The sequence below is a fragment of the Carcharhinus amblyrhynchos genome, chromosome 10 (assembly GCF_965287045.1).
Source record: "Carcharhinus amblyrhynchos chromosome 10, sCarAmb.v2.hapA, whole genome shotgun sequence".
In the NCBI taxonomy this organism is placed as follows: domain Eukaryota; kingdom Metazoa; phylum Chordata; class Chondrichthyes; order Carcharhiniformes; family Carcharhinidae; genus Carcharhinus; species Carcharhinus amblyrhynchos.
In genome coordinates this window covers 71,019,355-71,032,134 of record NC_137333.1, presented here as the reverse complement: position 1 = coordinate 71,032,134, position 12,780 = coordinate 71,019,355, and the positions used below count along the sequence as shown (strand labels likewise).

At 41.1% G+C, this 12,780-nt stretch overlaps 1 protein-coding gene across 1 annotated transcript in view; it reads left to right on the top strand.

Annotated features, from left to right (window-relative positions):
* micu2 (mitochondrial calcium uptake 2) overlaps positions 1-12,501 on the top strand; it is a 458,278-nt gene extending 445,777 nt beyond the window's left edge. Inside the window, exons 9-12 of the mRNA XM_080197332.1 lie at positions 2,497-2,665; positions 6,032-6,140; positions 7,942-8,099; positions 11,347-12,501. Coding sequence (XP_080053458.1) covers positions 2,497-2,665; positions 6,032-6,140; positions 7,942-8,099; positions 11,347-11,451 — 541 coding nt within the window. The 3' untranslated portion in view covers positions 11,452-12,501. The remainder of the gene's footprint in view (positions 1-2,496; positions 2,666-6,031; positions 6,141-7,941; positions 8,100-11,346) is intronic.
* The last annotated feature ends 279 nt before the right edge of the window (positions 12,502-12,780 follow it).

Sequence of the window (12,780 nt, the reverse complement as noted above, 5' to 3'; positions counted from 1 at the left end):
GTGGATCAATTCCAATTCTCTTCCTGAACCTAGTGGTGCACTAAGGCAGATTTTCATCTGTTTCCATAGCTAATTATTCCTGGAACAGATTGCTGGTCTGTTGCTAGAGGATTATAGCTTTGAGGAGGCACCATTCCACATCAAGCTTGGCTATTTGCAGGTTGACACTCAACCAATTTGGCCGCGTTATGAGCGCACCTTCCTTGGCCATCAAGTGGGATGGAACTTCAACCCGGAGCTCGAAAGCAGGGACAACACCCTGCGCCACAAGACCTCCTGACAGGGTGGACTAAAACTTTGTCAAAGAACTATTGTGTCCTAAAAGAGGAAACAGAAGTGGCGAGGTTTGGAGGGCTGCCTAGGAGGCTGAGGGCACAGACACCAGTGATGGAGTGATTAAAATCAGGGATGCTCAAGGGGCCAGAATTAGAAGAATATAAATTTCTTGAAGGATTGTGGGGCTGGAGGAGATTCCGAAGACTGGGAGGAGTGAGGCCGTAGAGAGATTTGAAGACAAGATAAGAATTTTAAAATGGAAGTGTTGTTTAACAGGGAGCCAATGTCCGTCAGTGAGCACAGGAATGATGAGTGAATGGGATTTGTTGCAAGTAAGGACACAGGCAGCACAACTTTGGATGACCTCATGGTTCCAGAGGGTGGAATGTGAAAAATGCTAAAACATGATACAATTTGCCAAAAGAAATAACATTTTTAAACATCCCAAGATGTATAATGCAATGTAAACAAAAGTGAGGCAAAGGGCATGGTAAGGCATAAGACAACGCAAACCAGAAAGGGCCATTTGAGCGCATTATTGACCTTGTCATTTAGATCTGTATATGGAAGGCACTTGCACCAAGCTGTGCCCAAATCCTTCTAATCCCTTTGGGCACCATTGATAGCAAGGCTTTTAAGAAACATGCTCTTATACTCTGCAATTTACTTCCTAAACTGTTCACTTTACTATCTCTGTTTACTTCTTCAAAAGCTTCCACACAAAATATATGTCTTTGATCGTGCCTTTGTTCATCTCTTCTATTACCTCCTTCCTGCTCAATAATCACTAGTCCTGCAAAATGGACCTTTTCTCACATAAAAGGCACGATATAAAAGCAATGTTAAAAGAAGGATCTATCTCAAATTTACTTCAGTCCAATTTGCATTCATTGTGCTAGGTGGCAGTCTGTTCCGTCAGTTGTTAAAAGTGTTTTATTAACTAATGAATAGGACAGTCTCAGCTTACACTGAGAAGAAGAACAAAATGCAAACTCTGACCCCACTTGACAACATTCTGTGCAGGTAAATCCATCAACAGCTTTAATAACATACCCTGTGGTTTAGTTTCCATTCCTTACATAATAAATGCAGATAGCATAAAAGTTATTGACATGCTTAATCTTTTATTTTCCCTCATGGAATGTTTTCTAGTCTTTTGCTGTGAAACAAAGCTTTCAATTTTTAATACGTTTTATTAATTAATGATATGAAAACCAAGTTTTTTTTCAAAAATGAATTTCAAATCCCTACCTTTCCTGCTATGTTTGTTTTGGTATAGATACCATAATCCACAAATAACTCAGCAAATACTTTAAAGTTCTAATTCATGAGGAGCCAAAAGCATAGATGCAAAAACACTTGTGGCATCTTGTTGACACCTGGCACGACCCCAGGTCTTCCCAACTTTACATCCCTGCATGTGCCTGAATATTTGAATGCCACAGTGGCACACTGCTGCTTCACAACTCCGAGGAACCTAGTTCGATTCTGGACTTGGGTGATCGTCTGTGAAGTGTTTGCACATTCTCCATGTGTCTGAATGGGTTTCCTCCAGGTGCTCCAATTTCCTCCCACACTCCACAAAGATGTGTGGGTTAGGTGAATTGGCCATGCTAATTTGCCTCTTAGCATTCAAAGATATATAGGTTGAGGGGAATTAGAGGAACGAATGTGTAAGGAAATGGGCCTGGCAGAGAGTCAATGCAGACTCAATAAGCTAAATGGCCTTCTTCTATACTGTATGGATTCTGTAATTCTATGATATCAGAGCAGACCCCTTTTCATCATATTTAGTTCTACTACCTGCTTGCATGAAATATCTAAAGGGGGGGCCAACTTCTTCCTGCAGTAGTGTAGATCACCAAAGCATGAAACTTTTGTGATACTGGAACCTTTCAGCTTTTCCAGGGGGGATGTCTGCAACATCGGATAGTCAGCAATGAAGACATGTAACAAGCACGTGTCCGACACCACATTTGTAAAAGGCAGCCTTGGGGCCACACATGAAGCACCTCACCACCTGTAGATCAGAACTGGAGCTGTAATGTCACATGAGCTAAACCATATGTGCGCGGTTTCAACCCCATTTTCAGACTTTTACCGCATGTTGAAGAATGAAAGGTCTTTGATTGAGGTAACAATATCTTCGAACAGGCTCTTGGGCTGGGCTTTGGCTTCTTAACAGCTTTGATCTCTGGTGTGTCCTGCTTTGTTTATTAGGTTTATGGAAGACCTCCAAACAGAGGTGCAAGAGATTGAATTTCGGGAGTTCTCTCGAGGTATGAAAACCATGAGGAAAGAGCAGTTTGCAGCATGGCTGCTGCACTTCACTGATGAGCAAAACCGTGACCTTTACTGGAAAAAAGTGGGGCAAATTCCACCTGGAGAGGTTAGCATTTATTTAACGTCAAGATAATCTCTCAAGCTGGATCCTTGATTAAATGGCAATATTTATGTGTACCATTTCTATCAATCTGAATTATCCATTCAGCTGATTTTACCCATATCTCTATGAAATAATGTTATACTCAGTGCATCACAATTTATAAAAGAAATGTGTATAAATATCCTTTTTTGTAATAGGAACTTGCAACATCGCCATCCATGACAAGAGAAATTTACAACAGGAGTTTCATAATCATGCCAGATATATTATAATGGTCAATTTTTTTCTTCATACATTAAGTTTATTTACTGGTGTCATAAGTTAGGCTCACATTAAAACTGCAAGTAAATTACTGTAGACATCCCTTAGTCACCTCCCTCTGGCACCTGTTTGGATACATTGAGGGAGAATTTAGCATGGCCAATGCACCTAATCATCACGTCTTTAGGACTGTGGGAGAAAACCGGAGCACCTGGAAGAATCCCAAGCGCACAGGAAGAACATGCAGACTCCGCACAGACAGTGATCTAAGCCGGGAATCGAAGCTGGGTCCCAGGTGCTCTGAGGCAGCAGTGCTAACCACCGTGCTATTATCTCTTAGTTAAATGTTAGGATATTATTAGATTGTCATGGAAGGAAGCATTCCTTCTTGTTCCATAACTTACTGAAAGGATATCCAATATTGTCACTAAAAGAATTTAAAGATTGTAGACAGTCACATCTGGAGAATTGCGAGGTTTTCACATTGAAATGAATATTCAAGTACTTTCATGCTCATTGACAAAGGAAAACTCAGCAAACAATTTTACGTTGCCTATCCTGGAGCTGTTGGTTTCTTATTGAGATGTGGACACAAGCACACAATAGCTAATTCTCTAAATAACTATTATCCATGCGTAAGCCAAGATGGTGAATCTAAGCAGGCTAAACAATCACAGAGGGTATTAGTTCCAATCCCATTCTTCTCCCCACACTTACACATCCAACAGGATCAATTGTGAAGCATTTAGGTGATCAGGGAAGGGGAATAAAATCTGCCAAACCAAGTATTGTTAGGCCAGTTGGAAAGCCCAAACACTATGGCTGAGCTTAACTAACTCAGCAGAGACCTGGGATTAAACATAAGCCTTTCCTGATTTGTATAGTGAAGGTAACTTACTGTAGGTGCTACAAAAATACATTTTAATTATTCAACTTTGTTTTGTTTTCCTTCTTTCCTCCTAATTTATTCTTCTAATTCCAGTTCTGTTCAGTTCTTCCCGGGGGTAGGAGGAATGATGGAAAGAGTGGCCGGGGGTGAGCATGTGGGAGCCAGGTTGGCCAGGAAGAGAGGAGGGGAGCACAGGAGGAAGTGGGAGAGGGCTGGGAAGAATTGGGGCAGGGCCTGGGCAGGTGGCAAGGAACTGGGGAAGGAGCTTGAAGGAGCATAAGTGGGGCATGAAGGAACAGGGTGGTCATAGTGAGGCCAAGGTGTGAGTCTGTGGGGAGCAGGCTGAGTGGCCTTGAGCTGGGAGTGAGTGAGGATGCTGATGGTGGTGGGGAGGATGTAAGGTCGGGGTATGTTGAGAGGGAACAGGGCTGGGGGTGGGAGGGAGCAAATCTAATTGGAAGCCGAAGAAGTGGCTCTATGAAGCTTGGTAAAAAGTCTGACAACACCAGGTTTTAGTCCAAAAACCTGGTGTTGTCAGACTTTTTACTGTGTTTACCCCAGTCCAACACCGGCACATCCACATCTATGAAGCTTGGCAGGGGAGCAGAGTCAAGGCCTGGGGTCGGAAGAGCAAATCAAATAGGGTGCCTTCTGACACCATGGAATATGGAGTTTGGCAGAATCCTGCATGAGTACATAAAATAAGAGCATTTTTACAAAGCAATTTAAAAATAGAGATTTTTGTATTTATATTATGTATTATATACTTATCTATAGTATGTAAGAGTTAATAATAATACATAAAATGTTACTATACTGCTTTACTGCTGTTTAGGTTTTACTGCTATTTGAGGTCACATTAATCTGCAAGAGTTTATTTTATATATATTTGTTCCTGGGATGTGGGCATCACTGGCTAGGCCAGCTTTTAATGCTCATCTGTAGCCAGAACAGAGAAGGTAGGCTGGTTAGTTAGACCAAATCATGTGTAAAGAGCAGCACAGTGGTTAGCAGTGCTGCCTCACAGCGGCAGAGACGCAAGTTCAATTCCAGGCTTGGGTCACTGAGCGTGCGGAGTTTGCATGTTCTCCCTGTGTCTGCAAGGGTTTCCTCCGGGTGCTCCGGTTTCCTCCCACACTCCTAAAGATGTACTGGTCAGGTGAATTGGCCATGCTAAAATCCTCCCTCAGTGTTCCCAAACAAGTGCCAGAGTATGATGACTAAGGGATTTTCACAGTAACTTCATCGCAGCGTTGATGTAAGCCTACTTGTGATGAATAAATAAACTGTAAAACTTTAACTTTAATGTCATGAAAGGTGTTGGCTACAAAATTGACTTTCTTTCTATAATTCTTACCAAACATTAATTTAATGTTTACCTCCTCTCTCCTGCTAACATATTAAGACATGTTACAACTCATCCCTGTATAGATGCTACAATGCACAATCTCCGGATAGATGTCAGGTGAAATGGGACTGTTTATTTACAGTTGCTTTTGTTTTCTTGAATTATTTAATTGGTGGCTACTGATTGGCCTACTGTTCCAAATATGTTTGTTTCCATTTCACATCAATTCTTTTTACTTAGATGGGAACTCAAGATCTGTAGCTATTTTGATGCACTGCTATAACGTCAGTGAACATCTACCAGAATGGTTGTAAACTAGGCCAAGACCTGGATAAACAATGTCCCCGCCTTGAGGTCCAATTTCTGAATTGTAGTGTGGTTCTGGAGCTACAGCCCACCCCATAGATGGCCAGTAGTGCAAGAAGAGTGGGGATAGGTTAGAAATATACTTTATTTGGGAGCTCCTATGATGTAGGACTTCAAAGGGATCAGACATATCCTTGGTAGTGATATGTCTGGTGCGAGTTCCACTCCAACCATTGTGTCACAATATATAGCTTTCCTGGCAGGCAGGTACCCAATATTTGTCCCCCATGGCACAGAGGACTGCCATTATGAAAATATGGAACATTCCTTAGACCTAAAACATCAACCAGAATCAGTGTTGGAAGTTCCTGGCAGTTATTTCTCCGCACTTAGACCAGAAAACAGTTACTTTGAATGTTCAATATCATAATATAATATCAGTCAGTCTCTCTTCCCCTCCCTCTCTTTCTTTCTCTTTTGTTCTCTCTCTTCTCTCTGTCCTCTCTCTCTCTCTCTGACATGGAAACTATCCTTCAATATTAACTGGTTTTCCATCATGTTCCAGAGCATTTCCTTTGAAGAATTCAAGGCTTTTTGCCATTTTATGAATCGTCTTGAGGATTTTGCTTTCACCATGAATATGTTCACTGCAGCCAATCGGCCTGTTGGAATAGGTATGTATGGTGCAACATTACATATTATTCTAAAACTGGAAAGGAATTTAGATTGAGAAGTATGTTTCATTCCAACAGTATCAAAAATGAGAGAATGTGCTAGACAGATCACCTCATGATCCAAATTTGCATTATGATCACTGAGCTGATTTTACCCAAACTACTCATTCCAATGTCTTCATGTGCAAGTGTACATCCTCCAGTATCTTTTCCAGTAAATCATTGCTCTTGGGCTGCACGATGGCACAGTGGTCAGCACTGCTACCCCATCACGCTAGGGATAATTCTGGCCTCGTGTCACTGTGCAGAGTCTGCACATTCTGCCCATGTGTGATCCTAGACAATAAATAGTGAGCAGGTGATTCTACACAGTAGTTTTTATAGCTGGCTGGAAGCTTAGTTGTGTGGATCCATGCTGAGCTGAGTTGTGGATGACTTTTGCCCCATTAGTCAAAGAGTGTTCTAGTGTTCACTACTCAGGTTCAACTTCAAACAAGACAATAGATGAAGCATCAGAAAGCTTAGAGGTGATGAGGGAAAATGAGAAAACAAGTGGACACAATACTAACTATTGAGTAATAATACTCTGCTTCGAGAAGGTCTATTTGTATGTTCTCCGAAAAGAGAAAGTTTATCTTTTTGCTGTTACATTAACTTGAGTAATGTGCCCTTGTATTCATTAGGATCACAACAACATCATGTATTGAACTTTCAGGCACAATTTTCATAACTTTGAGAATCAGCCTAGCTGTACATTGTGTAGTCGCTTAGTAACACCCAGGTTATGCATTCAGATGGGCTAATTGAATTTTTAATGCACTGAAGCCTATTTTTCTGTGAATACAACTGCATAGCATAAAGATTTAATCTGGCCTGTAGAAAAGCCTCCTTTGTGAGGCATTAGAAGCATGCGTATGTCACAAAAAATGTGCCAAAGTATCATAGAATCCCGACAGTGCATAAGAAGGCCATTTGGCCCATCAAGCCTGCACCAACATCAATCCTACCCAATCTCTATTCTGGTAATCCCACGTATTTACCCTGCTAATACCCTGACACGAAGGTGCAACTTAGCATAGCCTATCAACTTAACCTACAAATCTTTGGAGTGTGGGAGGAAACCAGAGCACCTGGAGGAAACCCACGCAGACATAGGGAGACCCTGGCGCAGTGAGGCAGCAGTGCTAACCACTGTGCCATCATGCCACCCAGCTGATTTTATGGACTGCAATTTAGATCCTTGCAACACATCTCAGGTAGATGCAAAGTCCCTCTAATTTATTTTCAGCCTCTCTTCACCTTCTAACCTCCTGCAAGTATAAGGAATTCCCAGAACAATGCATATTCTACCAGTGTAGCCCATGAAAGCAAAACCAACATAGTAATACCACACACTCATTCCCATTGCAAATAAATATAGTTTTAAGAGAAATACCAGATAGTAAATAGCAATGTATCTATGAAACAGGTTTTTAACAATGATATTGCATTCATGGAGCAATGGCATCATTCAGAATTGAAATTTGATGTGCCCCAACTTGTATTGGTTAGGCTACAAAGATCTCTATCACAACAAGAACAGATGATTTAAGGCAATTAAAAATGAAATACATAAATTTTTTCATGTATACCCATTTAGCATACCCTAAGTGGATGAAAAAAATAATGCTGCATAAATCTGTGGTAGCCTTTCAAACAACATGTTACTTGTGTGGGGAAAATATCATCTATGTCCTGATGTTTCCTATGATATTGGACCAACTTGGTGTTAATTTTTGCACGTTTTTCATGTTAAACGAAGGACACTTCAAGAGAGCTGTGAAAGTTGCAACAGGACAAGAACTGTCAGATAATGTTCTTGGTACTGTCTTCAACATTTTTGATTTGGATGGAGATGGATGTCTAAGCAAACAAGAGTTCCTTGGAGTCATCATGACCAGGCTCCATCGTGGCTTGAAGGTAAAAAAACATTTTCCAAAGCAATGGTTTATATAAATGATTTGGAGTTGGGGACCAAGTGTAGCATGTCAAAAAGAGAGGCCATTACCACTGGCAGGTGAAACTAGAACTAGGGGGCATGGCCTCAAAGTAAGGGGGAGCAGATTTAGGACTCAGTTGAGGAGGAATTTCTTCACCCAAAGGGTTGTGAATCTGTGGAATTCTGTGCCCAGTGAAGCAGTTGAGGCTACATCATTGAATGTTTTAAAGGTAAGGATAGATAACTTTTTGAACAGTAAAGGAATTAAAGGTTATGATGCATGGGTGGGTAAGTGGAGCTGAGTCCACAGAAAGATCAGCCCTGATTTTATTGAATGGCAGAGCAGGCTTGAGGGGCCAGATGGCCTGCTTCTGCTCCTTGTTCTTATGAGCACTAATGGGACTTGAACCTTATGACTCCAAAGCATATTAACTTAGTATGTTACTAACTGAGCCAAAGTTGACGCTAAATACTGAATTGTATCAAATATAGAGAACAGAAAAAGGCCATTCAACCCAACAGATCAATGTTGATGTTTATATTCAAAATGAATCTCGTTCATCTAACTCTATCAACATATTCCTTTCTCCTGCATTTATGTAACTTAAATGCATCAATACTTTTCACTTGAACCGTTTTGTGTTTGGTTCCACATTCTAATCACTCTTTAGGGTAATGAAGTTACTCCTGAATTAATTATTGGATTTATTATTGACTATCTTATATTTTTGGCTCCTAGTTATGCAACCAATAGAACATTAAATACATAAGCAAAACAGTGGAATGCAAATCAGAGGAAATCTTGATTCAACATTTAAATTAGTTTAGCTATGCAGTGCTTTGCATTTATATCCAGTTTTGGTCAGCAGGACATGAGAGAGATATTCAAGCAATGGATACAGACGCAAATCCTCCATGATGGCTGGAGACTCTCGTGAGAGGGACAGTTATATGATTTACGCTGGGGAGGACTTATTTGTGATTCTCACCACCCCTGGCTAACAACATAATCTGGTTCACGACCAGTGAGGGAGTGAACCAGATTAACATGTTTAAAACTCTATTTAAATTTGCAGAATCTGTTTTAAGCCAGACTCGCCTGGCTCGTGGAATTGCATTGGCGGGAATTACTACTGGTCTCCACAAATGGAGACCAGACATGATGACCACATCAGGAACTCGGAGGCAGCTGTAGCCCCCAGGTGGTCGGGGGCATTGCTGGACAATGCCCTGGCACTGCCCCCTTGCAGCGCCAACCTGACCTGAAGGGATGGGCCTGAAGTGGGGCCGGGTCACTGGTGACACCACAGCAAGGTCTCACTCACATTAGGGGGAAAGCTGCTGATATTGGCATTTGGGGGATGAGGGCCTGATGCCAGACATGGGTGAGGCGGCCAGTCTTTAACCTCCTTTTGAAACAGGGTGCCCCAATCTTTGAGGATCAAGCCATGCCAGCCTCTTTAAGCTCCACCTCTCTCGTTCACAGCATAAATACTACTCCTCCAATAAAATGACTAAGTGGGGGAGGATTGCAATCAGGATTGCACCAATCAACCCAGCGGGAATCGCACTGCGTTTCCCACCAGAGATGGCACTTACTCATATTTTTGGAGAATTGCTCCCCTAGTCTCAAATCAGATAATTTGGCCATTTCAGCAATCACAGAATTCCTGCGGTGCAGAAGGAGGCCATTTGGCCCATCGAGTCCACACTGACCACAATCCCACCCAGGCGCTATCCCCACAACCCCATGTATTTACCCTAACTTGTTCCCCTGACACTAAGGGGCAACTTAGCACGGCCAATCCACCTAACCCGCACACATCTTTGGACTGTGGGAAGAAACCAGAGCACCCAGAAGAAACCCACGCAGATACAGGGAGAACGTGCAACTCCACACTGACAGTGACCCAAGCTGGGAATCGAACCCGGGTCCCTGGCGCTCTGAGGTAGCAATGCTAACCACTGTTCTACCATACTGCCCAATTCAATCTTAGAACAGTATGCAAAATAGTTAAGGACTAGAAAAGGTAAATCCAGTGTATTGTGTAAACTGTGGGAGTTAAATAAAGTGACATGTGTTTAAACTCACCAGAAGTAAATTTGAGAATATCAGGAGTGATCAACATAAAGAGCTGGCTTAACACTCTGCTGCTGATGAGTGTGAGGTGGTGCTTGTTAAATCCTGTGGGTGGCCTGCCCCTCACTGACCCCACCCACCCCTGCCCCATTGTAATTGTACCAGTGCTCATCAGTGGGCCAATTGTGGGCCCTAAATTAGCAATTATCACTCACTTTAAGGCCTCGTCCCACCATCACTAAGGTTTAACCAGTGGCAGGAGAGAGCCACAGCAAACTCCCAGCCCAATAGGCTTCTCTGCAGAGGCTGATCAGGGTTTCTATTCTTAATCGTCATCTGGGCCCAATACAGAGCTCTACTCTAACAGCCTTGCAAACTCCAGCTCATCGGGAGGGCCAACCTAGCAGCCCCTAACAAAGTACCCAAATAATAAATGGAACATGTCTCTGTCCTAAAATACTGGAGAGCCACCAGCATCTAACTGGTCAGATTTGCCCTTTCTCTCCCCATTTCTTCCATCAGGAAAAAGATACAAAAGTCTGAGGTCACGTACCAACCGACTCAAGAACAGCTTCTTCCCTCCTGCCATCAGACTTTTGAATGGACTTACCCTGCACTAAGCTGATCTTTCTCTACACCCTAACTGTGACTGTAACACTACATTCTGCACCCTCTCCTTTCCTTTTCTATAAACGGTGTATTTTGTCTGTATAACATGCAAGAAACAATATTTTTCACTGTTTGTTAATGCATGTGACAATAATCAATCAAGTCAAATCACTTAAGAATAATGAAGCCTATAATGGTGTTTCTGGCATGACCAGCAATTACTAGATGGTATTTTCTATTCTTTAGTTTGGTACCTTCCCATGTGTTTAGCTACTTATTCATCTCTGATCCATCTCCCATTTCAAGAAGGTTTGAGTTAAAATGCCATGGCAAGTAAAAAGAACATTAAAGGAATTAAGGGGTATGGTGAGCAGGTGGGTAAGTGGAGCAGAATCCACAAAAGGATCAGCCATGATCTTATTGAATAGTCGAGCAGGCTTGAGAGGCCAAATGGCCTACCCCTGCTCCTAGTTCTTATGTTCTTAAGTCTGATCTAAACTATGTCTATTAACAGAGACTCAATACTTTGGTTTCAACAGGCTCCAACACAACATGGTTTCAAGGGCTTTTTTAAATGTGTGAAGAAGGAGACTATTGTTGGAGTTCATGAAGCCTGGAAGCAGACTGGAAGCAGTCCCTGTTAATACTACTGAGCACAAGATCTTCATACATAAAATAACCCAATGCTTTACAAGAGATAGCTCAGTGAGGAAATTTTGTCACACTGGATTTTTTTTTTAAACTGCAAAATATCTAGGGTTAGAAAGTGTCCAGAATTTAACGAAATGTCATAAATGTGTCCTCTTTACGTATATAAAGTGTATTTGTCAAAAATAAAGCAACATTGCCTTCATGAAAATGAATTTTGACAAGTCTTTTTCCTTTTATTTACATGCATGTACTGTAATGTAATGATTTGGACACTTCACAACATACTGTCACATCACTTACCTGTGACATAATTCTGAAAATGGTATCTTGCCTTTTGTTCCACCAAAGAGTTTTATCCAGCACTTTTTCTGAAGGCAATGGATTGAATAAAATAATGTTATTAAAATCAGATCCTTTTTATCAATTATATGTTGTGTTTTTTGGTTAAAATTATTCAGAAATGCTCATAAGAAATACAAAGTGAGAAATCTGTTTGCATAGCGCTGCTTCCAGTGTGCAGACTTACTTCTATTCCTCAGGGATAAGTAAGACCACATGCCTCTACCTGGGCAGTGTTCTTCATTGATATCATTCAAAGAAGGATGCTCAAGATTGGCCCATAATGTTGCTTGTCCCCAGGAATCAACATAAGTCTAAGCTCTAGGACCACTAGAAATGGCATTACACAAACAAACCTTTCTCCCAGAAAATATTTAATCTGCACTGCCTCAATGCAATGCAACAAAATATTCAGGGACTTCATTGAATGTTATTTCAATTTATTGTATACAAATATACTTTTAAAATCTAAAACAAAAATATTACTTTTTTAAAAAGATCAATTATTTTGTGGTGTAAAATTCTACAATACATTATAAAAGTGGAGGTAATTTATACTTATTGTGCATCTTCAACCCTAACTACTTGTTAAATGTCTGGAATATTTAAGGATTACAACGATTTCATCAAAATCTGGAGCTGTATCTTTATCTGCATTAAATCTGGACTGTTTCTCTCGCACTAATAAAGTTTGGCTTGTGAAATCTGTGTTTTAATTTACTGTGTGTCAGAATACACCTGGCCAATACAAGCATTTTCTTAGCACACCAAGGGAGCAACAATTATTCCTTTTATCCAATTGTTAAAATATTTACTGTCATGCTTAAGGCATGATATGTAATTGCCAGACTCTAATCACTGAAGCATTTCAGTATTAACTGAAGCAAGTCAGTAAATGAGAACATTCAGTTTGTTTGAAACTGTATTCAGTAGATTATTCTGATCTTGATCCTATACAGGTGGCGTGTAATTCATACTAGCTA